General features: G+C 36.5%; 2 protein-coding genes across 10 annotated transcripts in view; one reads left to right on the forward strand and one right to left on the reverse strand.

The window, feature by feature from the left end:
- Positions 1 to 8,967, reverse strand: woc (zinc finger protein without children). Of its 5 annotated transcripts, XM_018521327.1 has the most exons (13): positions 8,679 to 8,967; positions 5,472 to 8,303; positions 5,032 to 5,388; positions 4,478 to 4,706; positions 3,889 to 4,393; positions 3,093 to 3,310; positions 2,753 to 2,988; positions 2,487 to 2,673; positions 1,420 to 1,545; positions 1,217 to 1,338; positions 960 to 1,110; positions 763 to 862; positions 1 to 623 (listed from the first exon to the last, which is right to left on the reverse strand). In XM_018521327.1, the coding sequence occupies exons 2-13, from the start codon at positions 8,292 to 8,294 to the stop codon at positions 449 to 451; spliced, it is 5,229 nt and encodes a 1,742-aa protein (XP_018376829.1). In that variant the 5' UTR covers positions 8,295 to 8,303; positions 8,679 to 8,967; the 3' UTR covers positions 1 to 448. The 5 variants fall into 5 exon arrangements, with proteins under 5 accessions (XP_018376829.1, XP_018376823.1, XP_018376814.1 ...); XM_018521321.1 differs by having other exon boundaries at positions 3,093 to 3,262; positions 3,889 to 4,706; XM_018521312.1 differs by having other exon boundaries at positions 3,093 to 3,274; positions 3,889 to 4,706.
- LOC108770041 (probable E3 ubiquitin-protein ligase makorin-1) overlaps positions 2,564 to 16,540 on the forward strand; it is a 27,244-nt gene continuing 13,267 nt past the window's right edge. The window contains exons 1-6 of one of the 5 annotated variants that reach the window (XM_018521343.1): positions 2,564 to 2,587; positions 11,755 to 12,359; positions 12,678 to 12,950; positions 15,014 to 15,347; positions 15,963 to 16,285; positions 16,352 to 16,511. In XM_018521343.1, coding sequence (XP_018376845.1) covers positions 12,325 to 12,359; positions 12,678 to 12,950; positions 15,014 to 15,347; positions 15,963 to 16,285; positions 16,352 to 16,511 — 1,125 coding nt within the window. In that variant the 5' untranslated portion in view covers positions 2,564 to 2,587; positions 11,755 to 12,324. The other 4 variants (XM_018521335.1, XM_018521367.1, XM_018521350.1 and 1 more) reach the window with 4 other exon arrangements.

The raw sequence follows: 16,540 nt of genomic DNA on the forward strand, positions 1-16,540 counted from the left end.
AATTAATTTTTATTGGGAAGTGAAAAATATACAATAGAAACTGGAAAACTCAATCCTATATTTCTATATCGCACTGTCCGATTTTTATAATTATCGTTCTTCTGCACCATTTTAACACTTTGCGTACATATATTTCAGTAGGCAAAAACCTAACATCTTATCATATATGGCAACGTCTCATTATACACGAATATTAAGAACAATATTTTTCTGTATCTGCAAGAATACAAGTTAAATATTGATACGTGTTTACAAAAAACATTTAAGAGATTTAATTTTTACAATATACAATATATTGTTTAACGAAATATGTATATTGCAGAGTTCGGAAATAAACTCTGATTTTCGGACAGTGTCAAAGTGTTAAAATAGATAAGTCTTCCTTCTTTTGCTTTTCTTTACTTACTGCCTTAACAATATATAAGAGATCATTTTTTAATAGATTAAATTAACTTGTTAGTAAAGCTACATTAATTTCTTTAACCATTTTAATACGATATAACATTTTGATGAGCTGTTCCTTCGCGAGGGGCGATGTTGAGTACCATACCGGACTATCTGGAACACAACTACGTTCTGGCAATAGATAGAAGACATCATTTCTCGTCTTAACGCTTTCAGGGCTGAAATATTTCAAATGCAAGATAGTGTAACATAGCAATCAAAATTTACGCAATAAATTAAACTTAATTTTGTTTGTTGTTCATTTTTGATCGTTTTGTTTGTTCATAATATACATACAATCATAATATACATACGTACCATTTCGACAAGTAGAATTCATATAATTTAACAGGACATTTCAATGCATTCTCCTCATTTTCTTGTTGTTCATATACCTTTTTTTTCCGTGAATTAGCTTCTTTAAGGAGTAATAAATAATAAATAATAATTTGTATCAATAAATCAGCATTAACTAAAATTTTTATGGTATATATGGTGAATACATTACAACTAACCAAGAGCTGATTGTGGCGGATAAAATCTTAGAAGGACATTTCTTGAGCCAGGAACTTTTCCTGCCACTGCCGTGGGAGGTTGAGCTGCTGGATTACGTTTCCAATGCTTCATAATATGAGAAAAGGAAAGTTGCATATGCTCCTCTACCGTCTAAAAAAGATATGGACAAGCATTCGATAAATATTTATTAATACTGCAACAAAATATTACAATAACGAGTTATATGATTTATTAACCAATCTCATGGTGGACTTACCACAAGATTAAAATGTTTCGTATTAAAGAACATGAGCGTGCTTAACAGAACATGTGGAGAATGGGCACCTAATTGTTTGCATTCCCATAAATGTTCCTCTTCTACCCTAGTCACGATATATTCTGCAAAACAAACAACATAGTGTTCGAAAAGACAAAATGTTGAAAATAAAAATGTGCAATTACGGATAGTAAAACACTTACGTGCATCGTTGTACAGTACAGAGAACTTTTTCGCTACCTCGTTTAGGCAATCTGTAAATTTCTCATAGTACGGATCCGTGAATATATTATCAATCCTGTGGTTTTCAAATAGATATTGCTGTATTCCTAAAATGAATACATGAAAAAAATATTTTGAATAATACTAAAATCAAGGTTTACGAAAAAAAATAGGGTAGAGGGGACTATTTCGTCCCTATTTTCTCACGATATTGTTCACGTTTCTGAACAGCGTATACTGAACATTTAGAGATCATACTTGTACTTTCAAGAAGCAATCATGATTGTATAAAGTAGTTATAAGCAGGGAATGGAAAGTTATTTTTTAAAAGTAACAAGTTAAGCTGGAAACACAATAGACACAGGTAATAGGCATAGGCAACAGGGAATAACGAGCCGTCCAATCAGAGCTCTGGGATATAATATCGAACTTATACCCTAAAGCTCTGATTGGACGGCTCGTTATTCCCTGTTGCCTCTGTGCCTATTGCCTGTGTCTATTGTGTTTCCAGCTTTACAGTTACTCGTTATAGAGTAAAAAGAGTAACAAGTTACCGTTACTAGTTACCGATTTTTTAAAATAACTTGTTAATTACCATTACTTGAGAAAGTAATTTTTTGTTGAGAAAGTACTTTTTAAAAATCGATAATCACCAATCATAGTGGACGAGTGTCTAGAGGCTTTCTAGTCTCAAGCGCTATGAGTGACCCGTGTCCAATGTCGTATGTAAAGTAACGATAAAAGTAACTGTAAAATTCGTTACTATTACCAAAAAAATGTAACTACAGTACCGTTACGATTATAAAAAAAAAGTAACACAGTTTACCAGTAAAGTTACCAAAAAAGTAACTTGTAATTGTAATTTCATTACAAGTAACGAGTTACTTCCATTTCCTGGTTATAAGTACGTTATTGCAAAAAGATATTGTATGTTGCCGTAAATTTTATATAATTTTAAAGTTGAAAATGATGGAATAATTTTGCTCTACCTTATCTGATATATTTAATTGTAATTGCTGATTCTTGTATTATTCAAAAGTCGATTTACCTAAACAAAGATAATATATTGTATCGGGAGCATATTCAGCACTATTCGGTTTTCTCACTTCTTTCACAAAGAGGCATAGTGAATAATTTAACTCGTCCGCGGTAAGTTGTAACAGATCTGTCTTGAACAACTTTATCTTTCTCGTCGTTGTAATTTGTTTTTCTAATTCGGCATTCTTTCCCACGACCTGTATATTTTTAAAATTATCCATAGTAATATTTCTGTTTCGTTGTCGTGTATATAAATAGAAACCCATTGTTACGAACCCATTGCCTCCATGCATTTACGCCAAATGTATATTTTAACGCCATATTAGCATCAGGTTTTTCTATCGGCTCCATAATTCGTGGTTGGGGGGGTGGCTGTGATTCCGGCGGTGGCATCAATGGCACATCATTTGTACCAGAGACGCGTCTCATCCGTTTGGCTGGTGACGATCGAGGTTTATATGGCATAACACGTTTCCTTCCTCTAGAAGCAACCATTAGTCGCTCCGATTGTACTGAAAAATGTATGAATTAAAAAAATATGTTAATTTTAACAATAAATAATAAGACATAATTATTAATATATCATATTAATTCATTTTTAAGCTACATTACATACCATCGTTGTCCAAAGCGTTTTCTGGTGGTGCCTGTGTAGCTGTAATCGTGTTCGGCGTCAAGGCAGCTTCCAAATCGACTGCTGGCTCATCTATTTCTCCCGTGGCCATTTTTAACGCCATTTGCAACATGTCATCTCCAAAGGCGTTACTGGAATCAACTGCTTCTGGACTGAAACCATCACTATGTAAATTGTCTTGATCAGCTGTGTCATCTTCCCTAAACAGAAACATTTGCTTTTGGTGCGTGAGATAAATAGAAATAAAATTTTTAAGAAGCAAATGAATATAACAATTTTATATCTTTGGTTGTCGGATGGATTATCAGCTTAATATTATCTTGTGAAGTATATTAATGCATTTCCTTCTATTCTACATTTATTCTGTGCAGAATTAAACATCGTATTGTTATTAAATATTGTAGACAGTTCTACAGTCAAATAATCTGTAAATTTTAAATGAAACATAAGAAAGGACATTGTGACAGTTCTTGCGTTATATAAAAAAATAAAATTTTCTTTATTTGTTTCACCCGAGTTAAATTACACGCTCTTAGCCTGAGACCATGAATTTTTAATTTATTTTATAAATTGACGAAAATTGTTTTGAATTCATGAAACGAGTTTAATTATATAACTTCACAGCTTAACTGATGTAGATAAGACGAATTCATTAAACAATATATTAATGCAAGAACTAGCGTGGCTCGTTGTTCTTTCTTATCTTTGATTTGCATTTTAATTAGCTGAGCCATTCTAATATTCTAATTTTCAATCCGTAAACAATATTATTGTTTACCTATCGTCTACTGAATCCGAATCACTGTCGTTGGTCTTTTTTTCGGTAGCTACCATCTCGGCCATCATAAGGAGTTCGGCTTCGTATGGATCAGCTGGTATTTTCTCTTGTATTTTCTTGATATCTTTCATAATTCCTTTAGCACTATTTCTCGTAGTAGGTATGAATAGGGGAACAGGAATGGGCAGAGGAAAAGGCATTGGAACTGGGAAAGGCATACTATACATATGCATTGGAAATGGAACATAAATTGGAACTGGTATGGGTACAATCACCTGTTGAACGCTTTCTGTCGTTTGTGTCGCCTTTGTGCAAGGATGAGGACGCACATAAACCCCTTTTGTATGTACTATAGGCTTGCATTGTATACTCTTGTTATGCACTTTCACTGGACTAGGTGGTCTGGTAATCACTTGTTGCTTGCATACCATCTGTGTTGTTTGACTCGCATTTGTAGACATTACCACACTGTTCTGCTGCGGCGTCGGACTTGCTGATCCATTCCCTATCGTAGCTAAGCTCGTTACAGAAGAGATAACGGGCATAGTTTTTTTATTTTGTATCTCGTTGGGAATAATTTGATTCGTACTTCTTTGTGGTAATGTAGTCCTCTTGGGCAAGCCTGTAGGCACGGGATCATCGCTCGACGGTATAGTTATAGGGGATTTAGTGTATTGTGCTTGAAAATTCATGACGCAATTGTACGAACAAAAATTACGTATTGTCGCATCTGACATTGTAAGATGATAATGCGCTAAAGAATACTCTTTACATAAATCACAGTTAATTCGTTTTGCAGATACTGCATTGATGGAAACCTACAAAAAAAATTTTTTTAATTATACTTATCTAATAATACGTTGTTATAAATCAGTTTCAAACGATATGGCTAATATGATATTGATTTTCGTACAAATAAATGTGATCCATTAGAATTGTACATTGCCAACGTTGACATTGGAAAACATAACGGTAGTTTTTTCTATCTAGATTTTTTTTCGATTGTCCTGCGATTGATCGTAGGATATCAGAATCGAAACACATGGTAGGAGACCAACGTTGGACTACTTGACTATTACATTGACCAAATGTACACGATGACCATGTTGTCTATAACTAGCTTTATTTTAAGTAATAAAATACCTGATATAACGTTAAACAATTTAAGCTGCACATCATCAGGGTTTGTCCCGTTTTTGATAATTCCTTCTTAATCATATCAAAGTTATATTTCTTTACTTTGCACCAATTACATGGAACTATCTTCCTATTTGTTATGATAAATATATTTAAACACGTCTTGTTACAAAACGTATGAGGTTCATTCTCATAAAACACAATAAAATGTTGCTTATTAGGTAATTCAAAAAATTTTTTGCAGGTAGAGCATTGTTCAGGTTTGACTTGTTTCACAAATTTAAATGCAGCAAAGCAAGGTTCGCTGCATATAGCTACTGGAGTGCTATTGTATATTTGAACCTCGCAGTGTACAAGCTTTTCCTATAAAAAAGAAAAAAATTACACGATATTTAAAAATTATCTATAATAAATTTAGCGAATAAAGAACAAAAAAATTATTTTACCTCCTTACAGACGCTGCATGGCTTTTTCTCTGTAGCTGGTGGCTCCATAGAATTCAATTTCGAATATTTTTCCATACAGTCCTGGGTACAAAAGTCTTTAAACTGTCCTTTCTCTCCGACTGGCGCAAGAAAACCGTCTGTGCTAAAACTTATGTCTTTCTGACAGTAACTGCATACTTTTAAACCCTTTTTGAATTCCTCTAAACATGTCGAGCAACAAAACTGCCTTACATCACATCCAAATCTCACGCAGTATTTCCCTAAACTCACAGCTTGAACTGTACCGTTACAATTTTTACAGAAACTTCCATACTTCCTTTGGAACTTTCCTAAACATTCCTCATTACAGAACTCCATTGTTTCCCAGGAAAGATTTCGCTCGTCCTTTGCATCTATAATTACTGAGCAATATGCACAACGCTTCTCTCGTTTAGAGCTGGTATCTTCGGTTAGTATATTGATTACTTTACTATTAGCTGTTTTAAATAATGCCTTACACGTTTTCGAACATACAAGATAATTTTCTGTACCAAATTTCACCTGAATTTTGCACACTGTTTCTTCACCACACTGCTTACATACCTCTTTACTACTAATCTCTTCCACCTCTGAAATTTTTTCGTCATCAATATTGATAACATCCGTTGCTGGAATTAAATCTTTTGTTGCTGAGTTATCTGGAACAGTTGTTTTCTGCTTTACGGTACTTTCTGCTTTATTTTCATTTGGAGTTACTAATTCATTTTGTGAAATATCTTTCTGAAGCTCGGAATTAGATTTGCTACTTTTCTGTGTTGTTTCCTCGTATTCTGAATCTTTAGCAACTACAGATTCGCTTTGATTGTCGTCTATTGTTTTACCAGACTTATTTGGTATTATTACTTTCATGCTATCTGGAATAATACATAATTCGTCATCTTGTCCTGGTAATACATCAGTCTGCTCCTCGTCTGTTTCCATTGGTGTAATTTCTTCGATATTCTTTTTCGCCTGCTCATCTTGTCCATCGTGTGATTTCGTGGAGGACATATTTCCCGCTCCTGTTTCTGACGTACTGGTACCCGGAAGATCAATGTCCATTGAAGTATTTTCGAGAGTATCAATGGTAGTTTGTACATTATTTGACGTTTCAGCAATATTATCCACGTCTTTATCGATAGTATCATCGGCATCCTTTGGATCGTTTAACGTAGAATCGGCACTAAGCTTCTCATTACAGTTATTATTTCTAGCATTTACCGCGTCTTGCAAATTATTACCTTGCTCATATATCTTTTTAAAACTGAGCCCATTCTCGAGGCTGTCTGTTTCCGCCTGTTCCACGTTTTCGGACGTAAGATTGTCACCGCCAAATGGATCCTCCGCGTCTATAGACTGGCCTTCAATCTGAGAATCGTCCTGTTTGTCATGAGGGAATTGTATAAACTCTGTGTTTTCGGGCTCAATGTTCTTCTCAGACACATCCTTTTCAGAATTTTCTAAATTACTGTCTGAAGATTCTGATTCCACTTTTTTCTCCAACGCAGCTTCAATCTGTAACACTTGCATGTCATCAGCATTATTACTTGATTCATCTGGGATATCACAATCTTTAGTATTTTCTTTAGATGATGTTTCAGATTCGTCTACAACATCGTCAGTAGATTTCCTATTGTCATTTATAGTATCATCTTGAACTTTACAAGAGTCATTAAGGGTTAATGAAATCTCTGGGTCACATATGTCGGTTAAATTGGATATATCTAGTTCTGCCATTTCCGCAGTTACATGAATCGATTCGTTTTCTTTGCAGGAACTTTCAACTGCAGTATTCTCTTCAGTTGTTTCGATTGCGTTATTCTCTCCGATTGTTTCAACTGTATTAATCTCTCCGACTGTTTCAAATACATTAGTCTTTCCGATTGTTTCAACTACGTTGCTTTCTTCAATTGTATCGACCGCGTTATTCTCTTCGATTGTTTCGATTGCGTTATTCTCTTCAGTTGTTTCAACTGTGTCACTCTTTTTGGTCGTTTCGATCGCGTTATTCTCTTCAGTTGTTTCAACTATGTTATTTTTTTCGGTTATTTCGACTGCGTTATTCTCTTCAGTTGTTTCAACTGCATTATTCTCGGTTGTTTCGATTGCATTATTCTCCTCGGTTGTTTCGACTGCGTTATTCTCTTCAATTGTTTCGACTGGATTATTCTCTTCAGTTGTTTCGACTGCGTTATTTTCTTCGATTGTTTCGACTGCGTTATTTTCTTCGGTTGTTTCGACTGCGTTATTTTCTTCGGTTATTTCGACTGCGTTATTCTCTTCGGTTGTTTGGACTGCGTTATTCTCTTCGGTTGTCTCGATTGCGTTATTCTCTTCGGTTGTTTCAATTTTATAATTTTCTTCAAATGTTTCGACTGTATTATTTTCTTCAGTTGTTTTGATTGCATTAGTCTCTTCGATCATCACAGCCTCACTGCTATTTTCAGATAATGCTACATCAACTGCTGCTTCAATTTTTGTATTGTATTCCTCAGTGGTTTCTAAAGATGTATTAGAATCATTCGCTTCCACATTTGATATAAACGATTCTTTATCATAGGCTATTGCAGTTTCTTTAATTAATTTTTTTGTTTCATCAAGCACTTGTAAAATATCTTTATCATACTGTGATAATTCAGGCTCCTTATTTTCTACAACTTTTTCAATACAGCTTTCAGTATTTTTTTCTTTATTCTCGGAGTTGCTTACAGTTTCTGGTTGAAATACAATACCAATATCCTCCGAAGATACTGGATCATCTACCGGATCGTCGTTGGAATCCATTATCGCTTTTGGATCGTCCATTAAGGATATCTAGAAACGTATGATAAATTTAAATAATAAAACATTCGCAGCTTTATAACAAGATACTTATTTATATCGTCTAGAAATTTAACAATGTGATTAATTACACACAAGATAAACATTATTTTTAATACATTCCCGTTATATTTATTATATTCTTTGTCAAAAAGAACACAAACATGATACAGTGCATGGATTCTTGAAAATATGTTTAACAAAAAACGAGCAGTGCTTTGAATATAGTAGAGGATAAACCTCGAAAGGAGCAAGAAAATAAAGAGATAACATCATAGATACGAGCCGATATCAACCATCAACATTGTTCGCAGGAATACCGTATAGGTTAGGCGAAAGTCCCGCTCGCGTCGTCACGCGTTTCCCTACCTGATACTGTCAAAGTAGGCAGTCGTCGATTCGATATCGTCGAGCTCAAGTCAGTTTAGGCTTCAACGGGACGAAATGCCGCGAACACGTCACGTATCGAACGATACCGCGTATCCATTAGCAAATATTCACATACGACCGTCTGCTGCTTCACTAGGCTAGCCGGGGAACACGGCGAAGTGACGCGCAATCTGTGCAACGACGCGACGCCAGGAATCCCTGCTAACTTCACGTCTTCACACCCCAAATCGCGCGAGTCGTTCAAATCGAACGACGCGATTATCGAGAATCCGTGAAGTCCAGAGCACCGGTTACAACGACGCACAGCGACGTTCAATCGATGCAATCGAAGATCGAACCGGCGCGGCGTGGCAACGACTGGCAACGACTGTACGCTAATTGTGGTTAACTTCGTCCCGCAAAAATTCCGATCGCGAAAAGAAAAGGATATTGCTTGCTTGTCCAGAATGTCCAGATGGATTCGCGCGTAAAAATACACGGAGGGGCGACGACCAATCGCACGCGTAAACGCTGTAAAATGGTCTTCGTATTCAGATTCACGATTGGTAGTGACCGACTGTGATAAGATTTCTCTCTAAAACTTCAGACCTGTTCTGTTAAATTTAATAGAAAACAATTATATAACAGAAAATTAACAGATAATTATTTGAACAAAAAATTATTTAATTATTCTCGATTAAGTTAATTATTTTCTGTTAAATTTCTTTTTTCTTTTTTTGTTATATTCGTGACGAGATAAATCGCGAGGATAAAAATTTGAATGTAGTGTCACATTTAAAAATGAATATCACTCGTATCAGATTCTTGTTATAGAATATATAGATTCTTCAAATTAGATGTTTTGAAAGCACTGTTTTCTATTTGAACAAAATTAAATTGTCACACAGTAGATGTCGTTCTATCTTTCGTATTCACTGAAAGAATGATTCAGAACTCTAAGAAAGAATAATTGGTTTTCAATCAAATCATCAAATTCGATGTTTGTGTCGACTTGTGTTACTAAATGGAAAGCATCTATTCTTGTTGAACATTCCTCTAAGAATTCCAGATTCTTCTTATTGTTAGTACCTCAGGATACCCTGGACCACTGGACATCCCAAGGACCTCCATTTCAAGTCCAAATCACATTTGCACATCCATGGACATAAAATGGACATTCGTCGGATGTTTATCAGTATTGTATCAGTACATATTTTATCAGTATTGTTATCCAAATAAAATTAGTTAATTCCAAAAAATAAATTGTAATACTTTTTATAAACTACTCAATACTTTTAAACATTTTTAATCAAATTTAAAATTGAGGACACACACTCGCTCTTATTGCAATACTGGGCTAACTCACATTTAGTGAAAGCTAAGAAAATTAACAAAATAGTAATCAGAAGATATATTGGATGGTAGCGTATTCCAATAAACACCTATTATCACACAGTAATCACTATTGCAGCAAGCTTTTCAAAAGGAAAAGATGTCCAAAATTAGTATATAACACGTCCATAATAGCTAGGTCCAAAATTGGATATGTTTTGGATATTCTATGGACGTACAAAGTTGTTGCAAATGTATCCCGTGGACGTCCACAGGACGTCCAACGGACATAATTTGGACTTCCTATGAACATCCCAGTGTCCAGAATCGAAAGTCCAATGGACGTACAATGGACGTCCTTGTGCTATCTGGGACTAGCCTTGTTACAAGAATTATTGAAGCGTTACTATGTTTTAAACTAATTATATATTTTTTATGTAAAAAAGATAAGATAATAAAATTTTTTTACTTTTTAATATTTATATTTTTTATATTGATGAATATTTTTTTGTTTTATCATCATTTCCTTTACTTTCATAGTAATTTGTGGGTGTGTTCCAATTCTTTTAATTCTTTCAGTAAGAAATGTTGATATTTCTAATGTTAGGTAAATGACAACTATTTTCGCGGAATAATAATAATAAACGAAAAAATGCCAAACTGAAGGAAAAACTTAACCAAAAACGGAGCCTTTTTTTTAATATATCGAAGCCAATCGAATGTTTTTTCGCAGATTTCCTAAATTCCTTCTGCACACACACACACACACACACACACACACGCACGCACGCACGCACGCACGCACGCACGCACGCACGCACACTTCCAGATCCCATTTTGAAGAAAATATCATAAATTTCAAAGACAAAGATTTACAAAAGAACATCTACAAAAATATTACAGACTATTACAGAATATATATGAATATATGAATATTTACAAAATATAATGTTATTTATCGCCGTCCGAAAGCAATCGTGTCAAGCGCGCGATTTTTAAAACAAAACCCAGCGCGATCCCGATTTATTTACCCATTTACCGTTTCGAGGACAATTCAAGCGAGCGAATCACCGTGAAAGGAGGCCACCGTGGGGATGGAATCTGATGCTGTCATTGGACGATCAATTCACAGCGTGCGCCTAACTTCACGGTGTTTCCGCGGAATCGAATTCCGATTATTCCGAAACCATCAGCGTTTCTTTTGCGAAACGCTCTCCCTTTTGAGACTTCCAGGTTCAACAGCTACAGTGACATCGGCCGATCGGTGTCGAGAAAGCGCGCAAGTGCGTTCCGTTTGCAATTTATAGAATACGTAGAAGGCGCCGAGTGTGCCGATAAGCAAACAGGGCGGCTCGGCCGAGTTCAATGACCGCGCGTGAGTACTCAAGTGTTCGCGCGCGAGTGCACGCGAGTACCGTGGATCACAGTGGTGGATCGGTGGATGTCGTGCGCATCTCGTATCTCCAACAATTCGTTTCAGAAGATTCCCGAGATTCGCACCGGACTGTACTGAACTGGAGTGCGATGAGATCTTGCGTTTGAAGAGAGGTGCGGGTTGTTGTGAGCCAGTCAGGTGGGTAATCGCTTCGTCGGAACGACACTCGGCAGTGCTTGGTAGATCCGCTCAGCTTGTGTCGCTTCTACCGAATTAACGGATAATCGTGTTATAGAATAAGTGTCCAAGGATTCTACTTGTTAGCGACGAAGGAGTTAGTAACAAGGAATTTGCATCAACCGTCGGCAGAGACAAAACTGTTGGGGCGTGCTGACACGGTTCCGAAAAGGAGGACTTAACGAAGAAGGTCGCGACGACCGTGGTGAAGAAAGAAAGAGGAGCATCACTCGGCGACACTCGGGCTCGGGTCGAGGCGCAAGGTGGTGCGTGACGTTTACGTCGCGCGGTGACACGCGTTTTAACGAGCGGAGCGCCGAGCGAGTTGGAGAGGGCGAGCAGGAAGGACGGACGGATACGTGCGCGCGCGCGCGTACTCGACGACGCACACATCGCATCCAAAGTGTGTTTATTGCCTGGCACAAAGAATTGAGTGTGCTTCCTGCACCAGGAGGTTGTGTTGCGGCTGCACTCCGGTTGGCTGTTGTCGTCGAGGCGGCACTCGCGATCGCAGGAACCGGAGCTCCGCTCTGCCCGAAAGCACGTATTTCTCTCTCCTTTTTCCCTCTCTCTCTCTCTCTCTCTCTCTCTCTCTCTCTCTCTCCCCTTCTTCATAGTGAACGCGCGCTCGACTCATCATCCAAGGTATTTCAAAGAACGACGCGTCGTCGATCATCGTTACGGCGGAAGAGAAACGAGAAAATGGCCGACAATTGGACGCAGAATATCGCTTGCCGGTAAGAGACTATAACGGGCATTTCGCGCGTCTTGTGTTTCGCAGAGAGATTCCTCGCGAGAGATATTTGCGCACCCAGTTGAAATTTACGTAAACCGAGATGGAGAGGTTAGTCGCCTTAGGGAATAGCAACGTTCGATCGACACACTCGAACACAATAATATAAATATTGACACTAGGCGGATATTCGTCTCTCTTGTCGTTACGGATCTCATGACGATTTCAAACGCGACAGGCGTTTCTCGCGAACACGCGTCTCGTCGATGATTTTTGTCCTGTGCTTTTTTTGCCTAACGAGTAATGACATGTTTTGTTTTAGATACTTCAAGAATGGCACTTGCCGCGAGGGGAACAACTGCCGGTATCGACATGTACAAGGGAATAGAAATGATGCAAGTATCAACGAGGCAACATCAACCCATAGCTCTGCTTATATTGTCACTTGTCGCTTCTTCAAACAGGGAATGTGTAAGTTCGGTAGTCAGTGCCGTTTCCGCCACAGTTCAGGTACCACAGATAGCAATGCCATGCAGATAGATGCAACGGAGAATGCAGTCTCGGGTCAGCATACATCAAACTCTTCGAGAAATAAGTAAGTTTAGGTATTCAACTCATAAATTCTATTTATGCATTCGGTTCTAAATCTAGAAACTCTAGGCTTGTTTTTTTAGCTGAACCAAACGTAGAAAGAAAAGGAAGAAAGATGAACCATGCAAGAATGTTAACTAAAAAGAGCAGACCTTCTGTAACACACACAGAACCCCATTATTTTGTAACTTTTAGGTCAGGTTTTTTTATTGTCTGACTAACATGTAGTTTAGACTTAATTCGACCTCACTTAATGTAAAAATTGTGTTTTCTCTAGTTATGATTAATCATTAAATTAATGATTTTGTACTAGTAACTTTAAAAGTCATTCACTATAAAATCATCAGTTTAGTGATTATGGCTGCGGTCCACTTAGTGCTTCAAACGCTACAGAGCATTTGTAGCACTGATATGACTGGTCCATTTGATGCTTCGGAACGCTCCCAGCAACTCTGATTACGTCATCAATACATCATCGTTTTTGCTCCTACTTTGCTTCAACTGCCTCACTTCGGGAGGTGGGTTGGCTGGAGCGTTCACGTAGCAATTGTAGCATTCGAAATAGTAATGGACCAATCGGAGCGTAGCGTTTGGAGCATAACGTTTAGAGCATTTGGAAGAAGCAAGTGGACCGCAGCCTATATATTAACCATAGGTAGAAAAATTTAATTTTTATATTAACGTCAGGTTAAGCCTAACTACAAGTTAACCAGGAAATGAAAAACTGGGCCTTTATGGCAATAACGGTATCGTTATATTGTTGCACGGGTTTTATACGTTTTAAAAAAGCTATGCAACGAAACAGCTGCATTCAGCAGAAAAAACTGATCATTGAATGTTCAGTGAGTTTAATACGAAATTGATTCCTACACTTGGATCTCGTGAAGAACTGAAGGCAGAACCAATCATGTTAAAGAATCACTGAGTAGATTTCTCTGCTAAACTCAGCCAATGTAACGATGCTGATATTGTCATTAAACGAGTTATAGAATAGAGAACAAAGTTTGGCTACGAGCAATTTTGTCAAAAACCCTATGAGAAAGATTATATATATATATATATATATATATATTTTCTTGTATATATACTGTCTCACTCTGTAATCTTAGGACTTTATTCTATAATTTAACGCATAATTAAAAAGCATAAACAATAGGAACAGAGAATAAGAGACTTCAACCTGTCAGAAATCGTGTGTACTAGAATGCATGGTTTCTGATAGGTTGAAATCTGTTTGTTATTTATTGATTAATAAATCACTGATAATTTTGTTGCACTTCAATTACTGCACTTGACTCTTGCCAGTGTATTTTTCCTTATTTATTGTTAATATTAGAGAATCTTATTTCGTCACTTCTTACGCTTAAAATAAAAATTTATTCTGATATCACCCGCGATATGTACTGTAGGGCAGTTAGGTGTACATAATTTTATTAACAAAACTTTTCAAGAATCAATTTCCAAAATCTCTGTACAAATCTTTCCAGCAGTATAAGAAAGAAATCCCAAAAAGTTTCGTAAAAAAATATTATTTCTTCGAGAAGAAAAACCAACATAACTGACTTAGATCTACACTTGTATATGAATTTTTTTATATTGAAATTATGGCTAAATAGCGATGTCTCACCCGATGTATACTATAATGCAGTTGAGGTGCACATAATTTTATTTATTATAATTTTTGAAGAAATTTGCAAAATCGGCTCTGTACGAGCCTTTGCTTCATAAAAAAATTAATCAAAAAGATTTTATGACGTAATATTATTTCTTGGAGATAAAATATCAGCATAAAAATATGTATCTGTACCGTAAATAAGGAGCATATAATTTTATTTATTAAAATGTTTTTAAGAATGAAATTGCAAAATTTCATGATGTATGTAGCTGCACCGCAAATAAGGTGTAAATGAATTGGCTTGTCACACCTGTCAAACCTTAAGGTTACACACACAGTGAGATAATATAAATTAGACTGAGATAGTATATAAATTTACAGGAAGAATATATATATATATATATATACACACGCTAGCTAAATCATACATGTAATGATCTGTGTAATTGTAGAAAAGCTGAAAAACGTACTGCCGAAGAATGGGTCAAGGCACCTGAGTTTGTACCTACGACTGGATCTCCAATCGCTGGATCATCTTCTATAGATGGAATGTCATCTACTTCAGGAACATCCCCAAGCACGTCGATGCCAGTCTCGTATGCTCAAGCTGTTAATCCAACTGGTCAAGCTTCGAGCCCCTCCTTAGAACCTCTGTGTCCTTATGCAGAAGCAACTGGAATCTGTAGAAATTCAAATTGCACATATCTACACGGTGACATTTGCGAATTTTGTAGCCGTGCAGTCCTTCATCCACACAATGAAGAATTGAGGAAGAAACATAACAATGTAAGTTCTCTTACTTCGTTGTTATCTTACTAATTATATTGAATTAACTTAAATATTTTATGGGTTATATTCTGTATGTCTATTTTTTGCATGAGGTAGATATTAAGGGGTGATCCCGATTGATCACGGCTCGATTGGACACCACCAATCACAGCGACCAGGTGCCTAGGAGCTTTGTAGTCTCAAGCGCTGTGAGTGGCTCGTGTCCAATTGAGCCGTGTCCAACTGGGTGCCACCCGATATTAAGAGAGAGCAAATTGAACGATTTTTAAATTTCTAAGACTATGCGCACAAAGGATGATTAGGAAAAAAATATTAAATATTAGATATAGAAACGTAATGCACAATGGATACAAATAAAATATAAAATATACAAATTTGTCTTCTATTTTATTTGTATCTATTATGCATTACGTTTTATCTCTATTTCCAATTTTTTCATTTCTAATATTTAATATTTATTTTTGTTTTAAATATTTCTTCTATTGTGTGTACGGCCTAACTGTATTTTCGATAACTTAATACTTATTAAGATTTGTATGTTAAATATTTATTAAGTTTATTATATATATCGAATATATTTGCTAAAGAATGATATTTTAACTTTTTATACAGGCATGCGTAAAGCAACATGAAGCAGATATGGAATTATCCTTTGCCATTCAACGCAGCAAAGAAAAATCTTGCGGCGTCTGTTTCGAGACAATAATGGAAAAGTCGTCGCGAGAACAGAGATTTGGTATATTGCCGAATTGCAATCACTGTTTCTGCCTAACTTGCATCAGAAAGTGGCGCCAAGCCAAACAGTTCGACAACAAAATCATAAGAGCATGCCCAGAATGCCGTATCCCCTCAGATTTCGTCTGCCCTAGTATGTACTGGGTGGACACAAAGGAGGAGAAGGAAAAATTAATAAGAGATTACAAAGGCGCCTTGAGGTACGAGATAATCGATAATCTATCTTTATTTTACCATGTTCTAACAATTTGTCTTTTCTCTTACAGTACTAAGGATTGCAAGTATTTCAACAAAGGTCGTGGAAAATGTCCGTTCGGTAATAAATGTTTCTATCTCCATGCACTTCCGGACGGAACTAAGAAAGACGTGGGTCCACCGGTTCGACAGAGGCGCAACACCACTGACACCGATATCGACATCTTGCACGTAAGTATTGCTTACAATTTACAAAAGTA

This window comes from Trachymyrmex cornetzi, unplaced genomic scaffold (genome assembly GCF_001594075.2).
Source record: "Trachymyrmex cornetzi isolate Tcor2-1 unplaced genomic scaffold, Tcor1.1 scaffold123, whole genome shotgun sequence".
Taxonomy (NCBI): Eukaryota; Metazoa; Arthropoda; class Insecta; order Hymenoptera; family Formicidae; genus Trachymyrmex; species Trachymyrmex cornetzi.